The sequence below is a fragment of the Perca flavescens genome, chromosome 17 (assembly GCF_004354835.1).
Source record: "Perca flavescens isolate YP-PL-M2 chromosome 17, PFLA_1.0, whole genome shotgun sequence".
Classification (NCBI taxonomy): domain Eukaryota; kingdom Metazoa; phylum Chordata; class Actinopteri; order Perciformes; family Percidae; genus Perca; species Perca flavescens.
In genome coordinates, this window is record NC_041347.1 from 32389669 (window position 1) to 32402879 (window position 13211).

The window sequence follows — 13211 nt, forward strand, 5'->3', positions numbered from 1 at the left end:
GGCTGCAGCCTGCAGTGGTGGAGTGGTGGAGTATTTAAGTCCTTTACCTGAGTAAAAGTAGTAATACCATACTGTAAAAAAAAAATAAAATACTCCGTTACAAGTAAAAGACCTGCAGTGAAAATGTTACTTAAATAAAAGTCTGTAAGTATCATCAGGAAAATGTAGTTAAAGTATTAAAAGTAAAGAAGAATCCTCCCATTTTAGAAAGTGTAAAGGATCCAACCAGCTGTGTGTTTAATGGTCTCATCATCTCAGCTGGACTTGTAGTCCGTTATATTGTCGGCTAGTTTACTTTAGAATCAAAAAATCATTGTAAAGTAACTAGTAACTAAAGCTGGAACACATGAATGTAGTGGAGTAACTAAAGTAACTAGTAACTAAAGCTGGAACACATGAATGTAGTGGAGTAACTAAAGTAACTAGTAACTAAAGCTGGAACACATGAATGTAGTGGAGTAACTAAAGTAACTAGTAACTAAAGCTGGAACACATGAATGTAGTGGAGTAACTAAAGTAACTAGTAACTAAAGCTGGAACACATGAATGTAGCGGAGTAACTAAAGTAACTAGTAACTAAAGCTGGAACAGATGAATGTAGCGGAGTAACTAAAGTAACTAGTAACTAAAGCTGGAACAGATGAATGTAGTGGAGTAACTAAAGTAACTAGTAACTAAAGCTGGAACAGATGAATGTAGTGGAGTAACTAAAGTAACTAGTAACTAAAGCTGGAACAGATGAATGTAGCGGAGTAACTAAAGTAACTAAAGCTGTAACACATGAATGTAGCGGAGTAACTAAAGTAACTAGTAACTAAAGCTGTAACAGATGAATGTAGCGGAGTAACTAAAGTAACTAGTAACTAAAGCTGTAACAGATGAATGTAGTGGAGTAACTAAAGTAACTAGTAACTAAAGCTGTAACACATGAATGTAGCGGAGTAACTAAAGTAACTAGTAACTAAAGCTGGAACACATGAATGTAGTGGAGTACCTATAGTAACTAGTAACTAAAGCTGTAACACATGAATGTAGCGGAGTAACTAAAGTAACTAAAGCTGTAACAGGTGAATGTAGTGGAGTAACTAAAGTAACTAGTAACTAAAGCTGGAACAGGTGAATGTAGTGGAGTAACTAATGTAACTAAAGCTGGAACAGATGAATGTAGTGGAGTAACTAAAGTAACTAGTAACTAAAGCTGGAACAGATGAATGTAGCGGAGTAACTAAAGTAACTAGTAACTAAAGCTGGAACAGATGAATGTAGAGGAGTAACTAATGTAACTAAAGCTGGAACAGATGAATGTAGCGGAGTAACTAATGTAACTAAAGCTGGAACAGATGAATGTAGTGGAGTAACTAAAGTAACTAGTAACTAAAGCTGTAACAGATGAATGTAGCGGAGTAACTAAAGTAACTAGTAACTAAAGCTGTAACAGATGAATGTAGTGGAGTAACTAAAGTAACTAGTAACTAAAGCTGTAACAGATGAATGTAGTGGAGTAACTAAAGTAACTAAAGCTGGAACAGATGAATGTAACGGAGTAACTAAAGTAACTAGTAACTAAAGCTGTAACAGATGAATGTAGTGGAGTAACTAAAGTAACTAGTAACTAGAGCTGTAACAGATGAATGTAGCGAGTAACTAAAGTAACTAGTAACTAAAGCTGGAACACATGAATGTAGCGGAGTAACTAAAGTAACTAGTAACTAAAGCTGGAACAGATGAATGTAGCGGAGTAACTAAAGTAACTAGTAACTAAAGCTGGAACAGATGAATGTAGTGGAGTAACTAAAGTAACTAGTAACTAAAGCTGGAACAGATGAATGTAGTGGAGTAACTAAAGTAACTAGTAACTAAAGCTGGAACAGATGAATGTAGCGGAGTAACTAAAGTAACTAAAGCTGTAACACATGAATGTAGCGGAGTAACTAAAGTAACTAGTAACTAAAGCTGTAACAGATGAATGTAGCGGAGTAACTAAAGTAACTAGTAACTAAAGCTGTAACAGATGAATGTAGTGGAGTAACTAAAGTAACTAGTAACTAAAGCTGTAACACATGAATGTAGCGGAGTAACTAAAGTAACTAGTAACTAAAGCTGGAACACATGAATGTAGTGGAGTACCTATAGTAACTAGTAACTAAAAGCTGTAACACATGAATGTAGCGGAGTAACTAAAGTAACTAAAGCTGTAACAGGTGAATGTAGTGGAGTAACTAAAGTAACTAGTAACTAAAGCTGGAACAGGTGAATGTAGTGGAGTAACTAATGTAACTAAAGCTGGAACAGATGAATGTAGTGGAGTAACTAAAGTAACTAGTAACTAAAGCTGGAACAGATGAATGTAGCGGAGTAACTAAAGTAACTAGTAACTAAAGCTGGAACAGATGAATGTAGAGGAGTAACTAATGTAACTAAAGCTGGAACAGATGAATGTAGCGGAGTAACTAATGTAACTAAAGCTGGAACAGATGAATGTAGTGGAGTAACTAAAGTAACTAGTAACTAAAGCTGTAACAGATGAATGTAGCGGAGTAACTAAAGTAACTAGTAACTAAAGCTGTAACAGATGAATGTAGTGGAGTAACTAAAGTAACTAGTAACTAAAGCTGTAACAGATGAATGTAGTGGAGTAACTAAAGTAACTAAAGCTGGAACAGATGAATGTAACGGAGTAACTAAAGTAACTAGTAACTAAAGCTGTAACAGATGAATGTAGTGGAGTAACTAAAGTAACTAGTAACTAGAGCTGTAACAGATGAATGTAGCGAGTAACTAAAGTAACTAGTAACTAAAGCTGGAACAGATGAATGTAGCGGAGTAAAAAGTCCAATATTTCTCTCTGAAATGTAGTGGAGTAGAAGTAGAAAGTGGCATGAAGAGAAAAGACTCCAAGTACCTCAACATTTGGACAGTACTGGAGTAAATGTACTTAGTTACAGTCTACCACTGGCGGCTTGTTAGAGGGGTTTTCCGACTCAGTAGCAACAGCAGAAACAAGATGACGCCTGGCTCTCTCACTCTCCGGTCCTCCAGTCATGTCTTTCCTCTGCGGACGGCCCCCGATGTCCCCGTTCCAGTTTTATCAGGACATTTTGTTACGGCAACAGTGGCTCATGAGCTCAAGCACCAATGTCCTGCTCTATAAAACATGCACTGTACAGACAGCTGTGGTGAATCATTATCGTTCTCTGTGCCGCCCTGAAAATATGTTGTTCTGTCTATTCATCTGGTAAAAAGAAGCCTCAGAAGGGTTCAACGCTAAGGTTTTTTTTTTTCACGTCAAAAAATATATATACACTACCGGTCAAAAGTTTGGGGTCACTTAGAAATTTCCATTCCACTCCATTCCAGACACAACGTCATACCCAAATTAAAAGTGGTACAGCTCCCATATACTTTGACACTCAGGGGTGTGCCTGATATCATTGGAAAGGTGATTGATGTGGGTTTGTTTGTGTATTTGAGAAGTGTTGTATTTTGTAGTTTTTTGGCTTTTTTATTTGCACTTTTCAAATAGAAATAAAAAACGCACAGACATATTTGTAGAAAATAATTCATATAAAATCCATTTTTGAGTCTTTTAGCTTCTGAATTTATTTCTGTAGTAAGCTGAGACGTGGCTAATGCTGTGTTGTCTGTCACCTGTCAGATGTGTTTACAGCAGTGTATTTTAATAATTTTACAGATTTATAACTTGGACAGAAATCGCCCTGACACTTGTAACAAAAACTTGAGAATGTTTCCTTTCCAATGATATCAGGCACACCCCTGAGTGTCAAAGTATATGGGAGCTGTACCCCTTTTAATTTGGGTATGACGTTTAGACCAAAAAACATGAATTTCAAGCATTTCTTCAGACACTTCTGTCTACAACAGTTGAGAACCATTTAGCAATTATGTAAGCACATAATGTAATCTGAAAACTGCTGCCCTGGTTAAAAAAACAATGCAACTGATCTCAGCTGGTATTCTGTCTGGAATGGAGTGGAATGGAAATTTCCAAGTGACCCCAAACTTTTGACCAGTAGTGTATATATGAAAAAAAAGGCGCCCGGAAAGCTCACCTTGTAGAGCAGGCGCCCATAAATAGAGGTTTACTCCTCAAAGCAGCGGGCCGCAGGTTCAACTCTCAACTCAACATTACCCCCTCTCTCTACCCTTCCATGTCTTCAGCTGTCCTGTCAAAATAAAGGCCAAAAATACCCCAAAAATAATCTTCAAAAAGAATTATAATAACTTGTGGGGTCCCTCAAGGCGCGATTTAAGGACCACTACCTTTTAACTTTTATGTTACCTCTCGGTGGTTTCATCATGAGACGCAGCATCTCTTTCCATGCTTTAAATAATCCAATTGACTAATATTAATTTACAGCAAATGTTAAGGAAAATACAGACGAACGATATCATCATTACAAACTATTTCAAAATAAAGGCGATTAATATGTTGATTATTTCTCGATTAATCGATTAGTTGTTTGGTCTATAAAAATGTCATAAAATGGTAAAAAAAAAACATAAAAAAAAAAAATGTGGATCAGTGTTTCCCAAATTAGCCCAAGATGACATCCTCAAAAAAGTCTTTTGTCCACAACTTGAAAATATTCAGTTTATTGTCACAGAGGAGAAACTAGAACAATATTCACATTTAACAAGCTGCAATGTGAGAATTTGTACTTTTGTCTTTAAAAAAAAAAAAAAAAAAAAACTAATCAACTATCAAAATAGTTGGCGATTAATTTAAAAGTTGACAACTAACCGACTAATCGTTGCAGCTCTAGCGTGGACAACACAAAAGGTAACGGGAGACATAAGACGAGGGCGACGAGGCGCTGAGGAAGGTTTCAAACTATGTTGGTCCCTAAGCCGTGTACGACACCGTGTAATCCAATCCAAGGCTCTATAGGACAGCTAGACCCCCCGCCAGTATGACAAGTCAGAGTGGATTATAGTACAATAACGCTGACACACACACACACAGAAAATATAAAAAAATAAAATATGAACGGTAGTGAACGGAGAGAGAGACAAATAATGTTTTGATCCCGTTTGCATTGAGCCATGAATGATGTTTATCAGTTTAAAAGATAATTTAGCAAGTGAAGAAAGTCTCAGTTTGCTGTACGTTTGTTGTAGTATCCTCGTCTGGCTCTCACCAGACCAAGCTCAATCTATGGTTATGTTTCGTCTGGCCTTTAATACGTAGCAGTGGTGTGACAATTTCATTCTTTTTGTTTCTGTGTAACCTTTTTCTGATTTTACTGTTTTCTCTGTTCATTCTTTCTATTGTATGACGTGTTTCTGATGTTAAGCCCTTTGGATACCTGCTGGTTTTTGGAAAGTGCTATATAATAGAGATGGTCCGATACCGATACCGGTATCGGCTCCGATACTGCCTTAAACTCTGGTATCGGTATGTACTGGAGTTTATGCACCGATTCGATACCACGTAATAAAGCCCTAAAGAAAATCTACGTTAAAGTAGTTTATTTATGTTCTTTTTCCGTTATAACTGACTGTCAAACTGGATAATAAAAGAAAGTTCTGTGTTTGTTCATGTTTCACAAAGAGTTTAACCTGAGCCAGACCGACAGCAAAGATAGAAATCATATCACATCCATCGTATCGGCCGATACGCAAGTTCAGGTATCGGAATCGGGAAGCAAAAAATTGTATCGGACCATCTCTACTATATAAATAAATTTTGATTGATTGATTGATTGATTGATTGATTATACCCAGGGCCTGACATTAGCACCAGCCAAATGCAGGTAGATTTCGGCAGTGGCGTGTAACTTTGGCGGGTGGCGTGCCTTAACATTGTAACACTTGTGACTGGAGTAATGTGTAACTGTCCCGCCACTCAACACAGGAACACAGCTGTGACCCAGTGTGCAGCGGCAGCCCCCGGCCGGAGAACAGTAGCCCGTACGGCACATCAGACCAGCAAGCTCGGGCGATTTCGTAAAGTTTCCCCCAGAGCTCCATTCAGCACGTGCACGCGACATGGCAAGCCGAGGCAATGGTTGCGTCTGTACAGGCCATGGACTGTATAAGGTAAAGGCTTGTAGAAGAAGTACAGATGTAGCGCGCAGCAGTAGGGCTGTGCAATCAATCGAAATTGAATCGTGATTATGATTTCGGCTCCCCAATGATCACAAAAACAGAATAATCGAGAAAAACAATGATTTAGCTCATTACGTTTTGCAAGTAAACTTATTTTCTCGTGTTATGAATGAAAAAAAAAAAAAAAAAAAGTTTAAATAGGAAAAATATCAAGGCACATTTTGCAGTTGTTTTTACTGTTGATTTAACTATATATATATATATATATATATATATATATATATATATATACACACACACAGTATCTCACAAAAGTGAGTACACCCCTCACATTTTAGTAAATATTTCATTATATCTTTTGATGGGACAACACTGAAGAAATTACACTTTGCTACAATGTAAAGTATTAAGTGTACAGCTTGTATAACAGTGTAAATGTGCTGTACCCTCAAAATACCTCAACACACAGCCATTAATGTCTAAACCACTGGCAACTAAAGTCAGTCCACCCTTATGTTAAATTCCCATAGAGTCAGGCAGATGTTTTTTACTCACTTTTGTGAGACACTGTATATACACACACATATGCTATGTTATATTTGAAATGGTATAACGCAATTGGGCAATACAGAAGTTATTTACCACAGCGTGAGTTAACGGGAAATGTGCAATCATCATCAAAATTAAGTGTAATACGAGGGGGAGGATGTGTTGTGTGGTTTCTCTTCTGTTCTTCTATGATTGTGAGGAAAGTTTGGGGGGGTGTTGTGTGAGGTTTATTAGATGTTCATTAAAGCACTGGATGAGATGATGTAGGATTATGTTTCTATGTAGGTTAACTGTATGTTTATTGTGCGTTTATTTGCTTTGTGTCGCTATATCGTTTCTCTCGAATGCCCAAGATGAATTTCTCCTATAGGAGACAATAAAGGCTTATCTTATCTTATCTCTTATCTTATCTAACAGGCAGGCAGCTTGTGTATCGCTGATGGTATTTCACGCTGAAGGCTTCACCCCTGCTGCTTTCACTGGAACATGGTGACCTGCTAGGGAAACAGGATTACCGGAGGTGTTTGGGTTCCAGTCGGTGTATGAGCCACAGAATCTAAACCAGATTACGGCACAACGAGATTAAGAAGTGAGGATTCTCCAGACGCTAACCGCAGGGTGAAAAACCAGGAGAAAAAAGACGAGGTTCGGATGACGATAACCAGGCGGATTTAGTCGGCGGATGATAAAAGAAATTAAGCCAAAAAGTACCAGAGAGTACCACGATTAGATCTGATGTTTAAAAAAAAAAAAAAGGGAACAGAGTGTGACATTTGGGTTTTCACTTACCCGTCTATCTGAAGTGACCAGTCTGAATTCCTGCTTGAGTTTTCCAAAGACTGATTTGTGCGTCTTCCTGAACGGATGAATGGTGCCCTGCAAATTAAAACAAAATGAATAATAATTACCTTACACCCTACACGTCAAACAGAGCTGTACACAGTGCAATTTTTATGGGTTTTTTTAATACCGCCCCTTTTACATTTATTACAACTTTGTATTGTTTGGTCTGAGCTTTATTGTATTATTGTCCATGTTTTATTTGTTGTGTAAGAAAGACTGGAAGAGTAAGCTTTTCATTGCACAGCCTGTCGCAGATTTTGATTCGGCCAGCAATATCAATTTAGGTTCACAATAAATTTTGACCCAGCTAGTTTTTAAAATCGCTTTTTTTCCCCAACGTTTTTGATGCCTTTTCTGCTGCATTTTTTAATGTTTTTGTCACTTTTTTATACAATTTTGTCACTTTTTGATCAATTATTTTTTTTGCTTTTTGTATGATGGCTAAGGATCTTTTTTGCTGACTTTTTGGGGGCTTTATGGAGGAGTGAGAAAGCTAAATGAGACAGGCAATAATACAGGAAAATTATTTGACTTTTTCTCTTAATTAAAAGCCTGTCAGTAAACTAAACATGTCTGGCTCTTGATGAGATTCTTATTTTCCAGTCTGGCCATTAGTGAAGTTGAGTTTGACCCTCAAGGAAGCACTCTTTACTGTGCATATGACAACAAACCTCTTGAATCTTGACTCTAAACTAACTTTTAAAATGTGAGATTAGAGGACACTTCATTTTAGTGAAGAAATGGTGTGCACTGAAGTAAAATGCCGGCTCAAATATCTCTGAACAGTTGTCAGGAATGACGTTTAGGACCATTTAGGACCAAGTTCATTAAATCTGTGGTATTACAGCAGAGGTGGAGGCAAAGCGTGACCTGCGCTGCCACCCAGTGGTGTGTCAGTGTAACTGATTGACTTCAGCTCAAAAGAATTCTACAGTTTTCAACTTGCAAAACTGGGTTGTTGAGAAGTTGTAGGTTGAGGAGGACGACCGGAGAAGACACACAAACAACAATCCAACATATCTGCAGATGATTCTCTTCTTGAGGGATTCAAAAACCACACAAGCTCTTTGCATAAATCTTTTTTTTTTTTTTTTTTTTTTAAAGCTGTACAAGTGTCTTATACAGCAAGAAACGTTATCAAATGAACTCAAACGTGCAGGATCTGTGTGTTCAGTGGTCATAAAGTCCTTGATCCTGTTTTTAAAATCATCCATGCAAATAAAATGATCTACTTTAAGATAACTTGGTAGCTCACACCAAGATGACGGAGCAAAAACTTTAAAAGCACTTTCACCAAAATACAGTACGGGTTCGAGGAATGACGTACATGATCTGTCCGTGAGATCGAAGGTTGCAGCTACCGATAGCTTTAGGCGTCAGTAAATAAGAAGGCAGATTGTGCAATGTGGCCTTATAAAGAAAAATACACCAGTGCTTCATTATTCGGTTATACATAAAATGTATAAAGAAGACAAACTTTCTTGTACAAACTGCAATGATGTTTGCAGAGACCCGAATCAGAGACAAATCGTAACGCAGCACGGTTCACTAAATCTAACATTTTCAGAGAAGGTGAATTTGCATGCATCTATAAAATATCACCATAACCAATCAATTAAACAGCCTGCAACAAAACAGACTACAAAACAGTTTGTGCCTCAACAATAATTCATCTGTTGACTGTTGATTTGTGTCTATCCTGTCTACTTTATTCCCTTATAATGGCCATATTTAATGCAGTCTTTTTTTTTAAACTTATCCTTGCACTGCTATAGTTTTTTATATTACTATGTCTACATATCCTTGCACTATTGGACTTATTTGCACCACCACCATGACACACACTCTCATAGAGCATCTTACCTGTCCTGCCACTGCAAGCCTCTCATGCCTTATAGTACACTGATGTGGATTTTTATTTATTTTTTTCTTTCTTTTCTTTTATTGTCCATATTATTCATGTGGATTTGTCATTTTATCATCCTGTTTATGATGTATGTGTATGTTGTGCGTGATGTCTAAGCTACTGGGATCTTGAATTTCCCCTTGGGGATCAATAAAGTAAGTAAGTAAGTGAGTAAGTAAGTGAGTATCTATCTATCTATCTGTCTGTCTGTCTATCGGGACAACGTCGCCATCAAAACCAATAAACGTCGGGAGACACTCACCAAGACGTACGTGTCCTGCTCATGCTTCTTCCTGTGCATGTGGACATCTGTGGAAGAATGCAGAAACCACCGTCAACATGTAATAACTTCAACTTCAACACACACAAGACAGCACGACACGGTGAAAGTTCATACTGGTTTTTAAGAACCAAATACAATGTTTTATGACAATAAATAGGTGAGGTTTGCTTCAGACTTCATGTACTTACTACGTGTTATTACATTATCTGGTCACATGAAAGAGATTTAACCAAAAGATGTATTCTGGCATGCTTGCAAAAGTAATATATAAATAAATATTTTAAAATTTGACAGAAAGAGACAATTATATTGTACATACTATTTGTGTGTGTGTGTGTGTGTGTGTGTGTGTGTGTGTGTGAATGTGTGTGTGTGTGTGTGTGTGTGTGTGTGTGTGTGTGTGTCTGTCTGTCTGTCTCTGTGTGCGTGGGTGTATGTCTGTGTGTGAGTGTGAGTGTGTGTGAGTGTATGTGAGTGTGTGTGAGTGTGTGTGTATGTGAGTGTATGTGAGTGGGGGGAGCTATGTGAGTGTCTGTCTGTCTGTGAGTGAGTGAGTGAGTATGTGAGTGTATGTGAGTGTGTGTGCGTGCCTGTCTGTCTGTCTGTCTGTCTGTGTGAGTGTATGTGTGTGTGTGTGTGTGTGTGTGTGTGTGTGTGTGTGTGTGTGCGTGGGTGTCTGTCTGTCTGTCTGTCTGAGTGAGTGAGTGAGTGAGTGAGTGAGTGAGTGAGTGAGTGAGTGAGTGAGTGAGTGAGTGAGTGAGTGAGTGAGTGAGTGAGTGAGTGTCTCCTTTTGAATTCAAGTTAGCTCCTAGTTTAGCAGCTAAAATATTTTGGTTTTGTTTATTGTGGAATAGTTTAGCAGCTAATCTTTGCCAATGGTGTAATTTAGCCAAGGGGTGAGCTTCGCTTCAGAACTCGAGCCATCTATGGCGCCATTTTGTTGCTAACTGGCCATCACCTCCTGTTAGCATTCCGCTGACCCCCATATTTTTTTACGTCACCTGACTGCGAATAACTTTACATCAGAAATGTTTTAAGACTCTATTTGTCCGTTGTTTAGTTCCAAAGAAACATGACAATGTATAAAAGGCTCCATTACCTTGTAGCTCACGTTATGGCTCCGTAGCAGACGCTTTTATAACAATAGGCTAACGATTGTGTCATAACCACGAGACTTACTGTCACATAGTAGAGGAATTACCGTATAGTACAGGAGAAGCTCGCAGGCAGTTTCGACTTACATGAGCTGTTTAGGTTTAATTACTAATGTTAACTAGCATGTTAGTGATCAGTAATTAGCCTGTGTCTATGTTATCTCCTTACATATACCTACACTCTCCGTATCTGTAAGATTGGGAATGATTGAGATTTCTCTCGGCACAGCTACCAGAAGACTTCACACTTTCAGACACGTTGCTCACGTCACATTCTCTCAGTTGGAGGCTGTGCAGTAAAGCTGGCCATCACCGGAAAAGTGCTTCTAATATCCTTCACTGGTCTCCGTCCAGAGCAACGGGGTCTATTGGTCCATTATATACGGTCTATGAATTTAGCAGCTTGAATATGTTTATTAAGCTTAATGTGCTCTAGTTTTAGTCGCTATTTTCTGGACTAGTTACACTGATTGGACTTGGACTCAGATTCAATGATTTCTGAAATCGGACTTGAGCATTTATGAAATCAAACTCCGAAGTTGGATGAAGTTTCTGACTACTTTTATGTGATGGAGTACTCTAGTCCACTCGAGTCCAACTGAAGTCGCTATTATAGTCTATATCCACTGTGTTCCACTTCTGGGATTGCTCCGTTGCCTTCAGATATTCCGCCGGATTTAACTCATTGTCGGCCGGATGTCCGACCCCTTCCTCTGTCTCTGTGTTGCCGTTCTAACTTCCGGCTGATTTGTGAGGACTATGGTTATCTGCTCCTCAGATCTCTGCAGGGTAAATCCAGATAGCTAGCTAGACTATCTGTCCAATCAGAGTTTTCTGTTGCGCGACTAAAACTACTTTTGAACGTACACATGTTCCACCAAAACAAGTTCCTTCCAGAGACTATTTAGCAGAGGCACCGTGGCTCCGTCCGGAGCTTAGCCCCGCCCAAGACGATTTTGATTGGTTAAAAGAAATGCCCAATAAACCAGAGCATGTTTATCTCCCATCCCAGAGTGCTGTGTGGACTAGCCAGACCCTCCTCCGCAGTGCTGTGGAGGAAGGTCTGGCAAAGCGAGACTACTATACCCTAGACTTGTGACTCGACTCAGACCATAGAACTAAAACCTATGACTCAGACTCTTCTTTGGTAACGCAGACTTGGACTCGAACGCTGGAGACTCGTGACTTGAGTCGGGCTCGACAGTCGATGACTCAACTACATAGGGCTGGGCGATATGGAGCAAATCAGATATCGCGATGTTCTTGTACTTATACCTCGATTTCGATATTTTGGCAATATTATAGGGTTGACAATTGGTGCTTTAACAAAATATCTTCACAATGAGATTTAAGATATGCAATCTTCAGTAAAGTGGACATAATGTCTGGGCAAAAAATAACAGAACAGCTAGAGTAGTCTGGTAACACAGAAAATGACATCACTTTACTGTAATGAATCCTTAAAAACCAGGAAAAGACAACACTTAAACCATTTACGATATTACCATTTCCAAAATCTAAGCCGATATCTAATCTCATACCACGAGATCGATATAATATCAATATATTGCCCAACCCTACAACTACAACACTGGTTCTATCTGCAGTTAAGAATCTGAATGCTAAGCTAATACTTAATCTACTGCAGACAGTAATGTAACGCAGAGTCAGATTTCTTGCACGTTTTCACCTCAGTTCTGACACCGGAAAGATTAACCTAACGGACAAATAAAAACCGAAATAGTAGTTACCGTAGTTAGCTATCTAGCTAGATAACTTGTTGACATGTGTTTGTAAGTTAGCAAATAAAAACTTAACAAATACAAATTACACTCCAGCTCATGAACTGGACCAAATTACCTCCCTAACTAAAGTTACTTGCTGTTTTAAGCGCTTTTGTAGACGTTAAAACTGTCTCAAACTGGCTGACAGTTGGTTCCATGCTAACGTTAGCTTGATTTAGTGATAACGTTACACAAAACGTGCCCAAACTTTAGCATTCAACTGAACCGGACCATTAAAGACAACGCTAGTGTGTGAAGTGTCCAGTCGGCTAATAGAATAATCTGACATATTCGCTAACGTTCACAGCTAAACCCAGAATCAACCGTTAGCTTAACTTAGCCTGTTTGACTACGTGTTGTTGTTATCCGTTAGCCTGTTAGCATGTTAGCATAACAAACCTGAATCGTTGACGTTAATGACATCCACCGACACCATGTCAGGTTTGTCCAGCGGCCCCACTTTCCTCTCGGTGACCCCGGACGGCACCACGTCCGGCTTCGGCCCCAACTTTCGGGGGTAAAAGTCCCCGGTACTGTGGTAGGAAAGACCCGAGGACGTGGACATCATTCCGTCCATCGCCATTTTGGACTTCCTGTGCTTCTTCTTCTGGCGTCTTCTTCTG

The 13211-nt window shown here is 38.8% G+C and overlaps 1 protein-coding gene across 1 annotated transcript in view; it reads right to left on the minus strand.

Annotated features, from left to right (window-relative positions):
- slc30a6 (solute carrier family 30 member 6) overlaps window positions 1-13211 on the minus strand; it is a 115508-nt gene extending 102297 nt beyond the window's left edge. The window contains exons 1-3 of the mRNA XM_028603276.1: window positions 12988-13211; window positions 9630-9676; window positions 7408-7494 (exon numbers count right to left, since the gene is read on the minus strand). Coding sequence (XP_028459077.1) covers window positions 7408-7494; window positions 9630-9676; window positions 12988-13171 — 318 coding nt within the window. The 5' untranslated portion in view covers window positions 13172-13211. The remainder of the gene's footprint in view (window positions 1-7407; window positions 7495-9629; window positions 9677-12987) is intronic.